The following is a 6,000-nucleotide window of genomic DNA, read 5'->3' on the forward strand; positions in this document are numbered from 1 at the left end:
CTGTCAACTCATTTAATAAACAATTTGTACATTACCTAAAATATACACATACATACGCAGATATAGTTGATTTGTTTGTTATTTTTATAAGAATATGAAGATTATTAATCCTAATATCTTCACACATTGTGATATTCGGCTTATTTCTTTTGCAAACACCTTCATCTTTACTGACTTGTGTATCTTAACAAAAATTACAATCCAAATAATCCTACATGATACAATAAAAATTTTCCTAAAAACTTACTTAATGCTTGAATCACATCGCAATTTTGAAGATTTTTATTAAAATGTTAGAAACCTTCCAAAGAAACTGCCAAAGTCTATAATGCGTGTACTTTATGTCATGGTTACAATTAACAAAGCTTTTTTTTTAAAACTATACATATGAAAATATGGAAGTATCGCCCTTTATTCAAAGGACACACTAAAAAAGATTGACAGAAAAATGGTGACAGAATTGCATGCATTATTAGAAATTGATTATTATTAATAATAAGTACACATAATTTACACATCATACTTTTTTAACAGCATCCCATCTTTCAAGATAAGTTAATAGAAAAATGAAAAAGACCAAGTAAGTCACCATCAAACTTCTACATTTTAGACCGAATGCGGCTCAAGCTTGCTTCAATTGATCCATGTGGCTCATCTGTTGGTAGGTACACATCATCTTCAAACTGTCAAAACAAAAACACATCAACAAAAAATCATAATCATATACATAATACTTAATAACCATAAAACATTCAACTTCAACTAAAATCACCAACAAATGAACACCAAATATACCTTTACAATTACTGGATTGACTTTGCTTGATAAATTAACAGGCAGAAAATGGATGTTTGGCATTTTCAACTGAATCGATGATACATCTGGAAATCTGATATTTAAATAATAAACCTATCAGCATTCAGCCATGTAATTAATTATTAATATATATATATATATATATATATATATATATATATATATATATATATATATGTATTTAGAGAGAGACCTGGCAAGAACAGCTTTTGCCATGTCATAAAGAGTGGCTTGAACAGATGGGCTGTACACCCCCTCTTTTGGAGGACCAAAGAAAGTGTCCACCAAAACCTTCTTCACATCAAGGTATTTTTCAGTGAACCCAAGTGGGACTTTGCCAATACTTTGTAGAGATTCAAAATGGTATCTGGAATCAAAAAATAACAACACCCCTTGCTAAGAAAATGAAAATCTAACAAACTAGAAGAATGGAATGAACCATTCCTTCTCCGATTCCATCATGATCATACCAAACACTAGTGTCTAGTACATTACCTCCATGTTGCAGAGACTTCAGTAGCGAGCATCCTCTCTCGTGTTTCGGGCAGTATTGTGTTGTGGTCGCGTATGAACCCCTCAAAACCTGACTGTAATTTAGACATTAATTTTACATAAATTACCAGAAATAAGTCTGGATGATTTGAGGGAGGAAGTAGGAAGTAGGTTACTTTTGTTGTCTTCAGCAATGCCAACCCCTCAACACCAGAAGTCAACTGCAAAGTCCCATTTTTGGTGAGAATAACTTGGGTTGTATGTCTCTCGGATCCAAGTTTAAAACCATGGTCATGGGGTTGACCAGATATGCTGATACGCTCCCATGGCTTTTCCACTATCTGGATGATTGCAGTTGTAACCTACATACCAAAAATATGGATTTTCACATGAACCAAGAGTTATTATGGGTAGCTAATTAGAAACAAATGATAAGTAATGTAAAACAAGTTTTAATTAATAAACTATCAAATGACCATTCCCTTAGATATACATATCTACACAGCCCCAATTTCTAATAATGCTCTTGTCCAAAAGAAAGGCAAGTTCGACACGCAACACTATGATGAAAATGTTTTGACTATTAATCAAATCTAAATGGCCCTCAACAATGATAAAAATAAAGAAATTATGTGGACCAAAACCAAAACTATCAACATTTTTGTAATAATCACTAACAATTGAGTATGAGAGGCCTTACTACCATATAAATTTACCTGTGGATAAAATGATGTGAAGTGTTTGGCAAGTAGAATTGCAAATTCCTCCACGGAAACCTTTTCTGAACACTCCTTTGCCTTCACATATACCTGCAATTCCATCAGCCAATAGGAGCTTCAAATTACATGCAACGGTGTGAATGTAGAAAGCAGAGTAAGGATAGTGGGAAATAATATGATTTTGCAAGATAAACATTTAGAAAAGGAGATGCAAGAATATTAGGATCCATTTGTGTTCAGTTTGAGAGGTTTTGGGGATCAGAATGATAGTTACAATAATTTTGCCCATTCTTGCTCCACCCTACTATCAAAATTATACCCATAGTGATTCCAAGACAACAACCCAAATCACACCTTAATCTAATTCTGTTTATCAAGATCGCATATGGATCGGATGCTCCCCTGGCAAAATCCATGACCTCACAGATTGGGTATTGGAATCCATTTAGCCTTAATTTGAGAATTTTAACGCTGTTTTGACGTTTCTGGATGTTTTGGGCAGAGTGTAAGAGGTCAGGTCACTTGCAGCTAAAGAAGGTTTGGATGAACCCTGAAGTGGCCCAAGGTTTCTATGCCCTATACCAGCTTCATCTCTATAGAGTTCAATTGTCCTCGATCTTAAAAACCCAAAAAAAAAATCTTTACCGCTAAAAGCTAGATCGAGAGCTCGAATCATAGCTTAACAAGGGTAAATTAAATAGATCAAATCATCCATTAGTTACTACTATAACATCTAAAAGGAAACAGTAGGCAAGTAGACAACTTACAGTGTTTTTCATGGTATCAGTTGCGACGATATCGGAATTATCCGCGCGAACGTAGGCGGGAATACAATCAGAGAGGAGACCGATGCTGACGTTCCATTCGACGAAGAAGTGGCGGCCATCTTTTCCGGATCTCCAGACTCTACCAACTCTAACGCGCTCCTTTCCATGTCTCTGCTCGAACTTCATTCCATCAATTTCGTCTTTCGGAGCCATATCGGTTCCCGGGATCAGTCCCAAAGCAAGTTATCCAATTATTTCTCAATCAAAGAAACTCGTAGACGATTCTTCAACGCTTAAAATAGGAATACTATGTCAGTGGCCCGTGGTTTGTTTGTAGGCTAGCCCACAGAAAATAGCCACTTTCGTATTTTATTGAAATACATCCTCCTAAATATATCAAAATCGGCATAAAAGTGTAAAACACCTTTAAAGTTTATATTTTGTCAAGGGGCAGCTGATATTTCTACGGTTGTTTTTATGCATCCACGTATTTTTAAAGGTAATTGTCTATTATACCCTTCATTTAGTAGGGATTAGAAAATCAAATCTATGGAATAGTTGTATCCCTAAAATTACAGTAATATCTCTCTTTTTCTCACCATAAAACCAAAAACCCACATCAGCTCTCCGTCATACGTCACAAATCACCGGTTTCCCTCTCTTCTCCGATGGTTCTTCCCGACTCAAACCTGACCACCTTTTGTCTCTGTACGATATTGTCTCCCTAAACCTTCTCCTGATGCAGTCTGCAACGTGTTTTGAACAAGAAATCACGAGGGTTTGAATACCCTAGATCAAGAGCTCATAGTTCAGGCCCTTGATTGTACCGCTAAACCCTTCTTCACTAATCAACAACATGTTCTGATTAAACACGGTGTTGCTTCTTTGGCGGTGCAATCTTCAGCCAAGTAAAAGGTAAGTGATTCACTGTGTATGTTTCATTTGTCACCTGGGTTAGAGCCTAAACTCCCGTGTTATTAACAAAACCTGTGAAACCCACTTCAAGAAACACACGAACCTCACATTCCGGCGAGAAAGTCAAAGAAGCCAAAAAAAATCCAGAAAGAAAATCAGTTTGTGCTATGTAATGGTACATTTTTGCTTAATTTTGCCCACCTGCAACTGGTTTTGATATGTGCTCTGTAATGGTCTTTTTTGCATTTAGAAATTGCTTTGCAAGCCTTCTTCGGCGAACGTGGTTTTTCTCCGGCAAATATCTGGTTCGTGTTTAGAGTTTTTCCGGTTACTGTGTAGGATCCATTTTATTTTTATAAAGCAGGGGCATAATTGTCAATTTAAATAAAAAATATGTGGAAATATCAAAAAATGTTCGTGGATATATCAGCTCCCTTTTGTTAAACTCATAGGTGCGGGCAACGCCCATACTGGCGTTTTTAGAGAAAAAGAAGGAAACGGCATGAAATGAATGTTGTGGTGGTAACGGGAAGCAACGATTAGGTCTATAACGCGCAAAAACGGTGAAGGGGGCGGTGTTTGTGCCGTCATAACGCGCAAAAACGCCCCTGTGGGTGTTGCCCACGCCTAACAGCTGTATAGATTTTACACGAAAATGGACCTTGTATAGTATTTGATGACGTGCCCAAGCCAGCACGGAAGAGTCGCGCCCGGCCATGAAACCTGGCGCCCTGGCCGAGCCAAGAGAAGCGGACTCAGCATCCGCCAGCGCCCCTAAGAGCAGGGTGTCCCGACGAAAGGCTCGCGCCCTCCAGGGACGCTCCCAGCATCAAGACAAAGGATACGGTCAAGCGACAAGGCGAAGGATCAGAGCATTACCGCCGGAGCCAATGGCAGTACTGTGACAGAAAGAGGCGCACAACCCTCCAATCAGCGCCTCTGACCTTGTCCCCTAAAAGTGATCCTGTCTGGTACTATAAAAGGACGCGTTCAGGAGTGCTAAAGGTAAGCACTCTTCACCAAGCTATTTCCTATCAGAAATACCCTAAACCCTATCTAACTTGACCGTCGGAGCGTTCTTCCTGGAGCCTCCTCCTGGGAAGCGGCTGACGGCGATTTTCTCTTGTGACCTTGCAGATACCTTTTAGCGCCACACCAAAGCACCGGAGCAAGGTCGTATCATTTGGCGCCATCCGTTTTGTGTGACGAAGAACGAAACCAAAACCACCGTTCAATAGAATCCATGGCGTCTGACGGCGGCGATGGAGTCAAACAAGCTCAGAACAGCCCCATACGCTCCATGACACCGTTGGACGACATGCCACCGCCTATAACGACCACCAAAGAAGCCACCGGGGAGGGAAGCTCTGTGCTAACCACGGTGCCACCAACAAGCCGACAGTTAGCCCAACCGTTTCCCTCACTGTCGGAAGCGAACACTGAAACCACAGCTTAACCACCACCTCAACAACCGTGGCCGACCTTGGGGGCGATACCGCCGGTTACACCTCTTCCAATGTCGTTGACATTTCAGCCAACGGCGACACAATTCTCACTAAACCAAACGTCGCCATTCTTTACCCAGGTGGTACAAAACCAACTTCGCTTTTTTACAGCAGCGATGGCAATCAACCAAACACCGAACACCCAACTGACATTCCATGTGCTGCCACGAAGCCAGATACCAACAAGCGCACAGCCGACGCTCCCACCGCTCGCACAAGCCATGACAGCACCACCATCGGTTTCCTACTCTACGACAGGCACTTGGGGCGAACCTCTGGTAACCACCAACATGAGCCAGCAGCAAACCTATACCAACACAACTTCCAACCCAAACTCCGATCATGCATCCAGGATACTCGTTACAACTGCCGTTCCAGCAACAAGCCTTCTATGGTACCAACCCGGGGTATCAGTCATTCTACGGTCATCTGGGAGCGTTGTCGTACAACACGCCCCACCAGTACGATGTGCAAGGCCCGCTAGCCATACCTAATCAGGATTGTCTGTCGCGGAGTGTTACATCTCCGTTTGCCAAGGAGCTGCTAGATTACGAAATTCCAAATACAGCAAAACTCCCCAACTTGAAAACCTACAACGGTACAACCGACCCGGATAGCCATATTGATACGTATGAATGAACGATGACGTCGTTAAAGTTAGACGAGCGTTTCTGGTGCACATACTTCCCGACCACCCTAGATGGAAATGTGGGCACGTGGTTCAAAACATTGCGACCGGGTAGCATCTACAACTTCGGCCAACTCAAATATCTCTTCCTTACAAAC

At 41.0% G+C, this 6,000-nt stretch overlaps 1 protein-coding gene across 1 annotated transcript; it reads right to left on the reverse strand.

The window, feature by feature from the left end:
* Window positions 1-469: 469 nt before the first annotated feature.
* On the reverse strand, window positions 470-3,100 carry LOC145160941 (uricase / urate oxidase / nodulin 35). Its single transcript, XM_079080325.1, has 7 exons — window positions 2,795-3,100; window positions 2,025-2,117; window positions 1,485-1,670; window positions 1,312-1,403; window positions 1,010-1,183; window positions 796-889; window positions 470-683 (listed from the first exon to the last, which is right to left on the reverse strand). Exons 1-7 carry the CDS (start codon window positions 3,005-3,007, stop codon window positions 600-602), a joined length of 936 nt encoding a protein of 311 aa, XP_078936451.1. The 5' UTR covers window positions 3,008-3,100; the 3' UTR covers window positions 470-599.
* Window positions 3,101-6,000: the final 2,900 nt, after the last annotated feature.

Source organism: Lactuca virosa, chromosome 2 (assembly GCF_052849685.1).
Source record: "Lactuca virosa cultivar CGN04683 chromosome 2, Lactuca_virosa_CGN04683_v6, whole genome shotgun sequence".
Taxonomy (NCBI): domain Eukaryota; kingdom Viridiplantae; phylum Streptophyta; class Magnoliopsida; order Asterales; family Asteraceae; genus Lactuca; species Lactuca virosa.

What these genes read in the sequence shown, in the direction of transcription:
- LOC145160941 (XM_079080325.1), bottom strand. Translation starts at nt 3,007, where the DNA reads ATGGCTCCGAAAGACGAAATTGATGGAATGAAGTTCGAGCAGAGACAT. An exon ending in GCAAAAGCTGTTCTTGCCAG is followed by an intron (nt 890 to 1,009) that starts GTCTCTCTCTAA and finishes TTTAAATATCAG; the next exon opens with ATTTCCAGATGTATCATCGA. An exon ending in TCAATCCAGTAATTGTAAAG is followed by an intron (nt 684 to 795) that starts GTATATTTGGTG and finishes TTGTTTTGACAG; the next exon opens with TTTGAAGATGATGTGTACCT.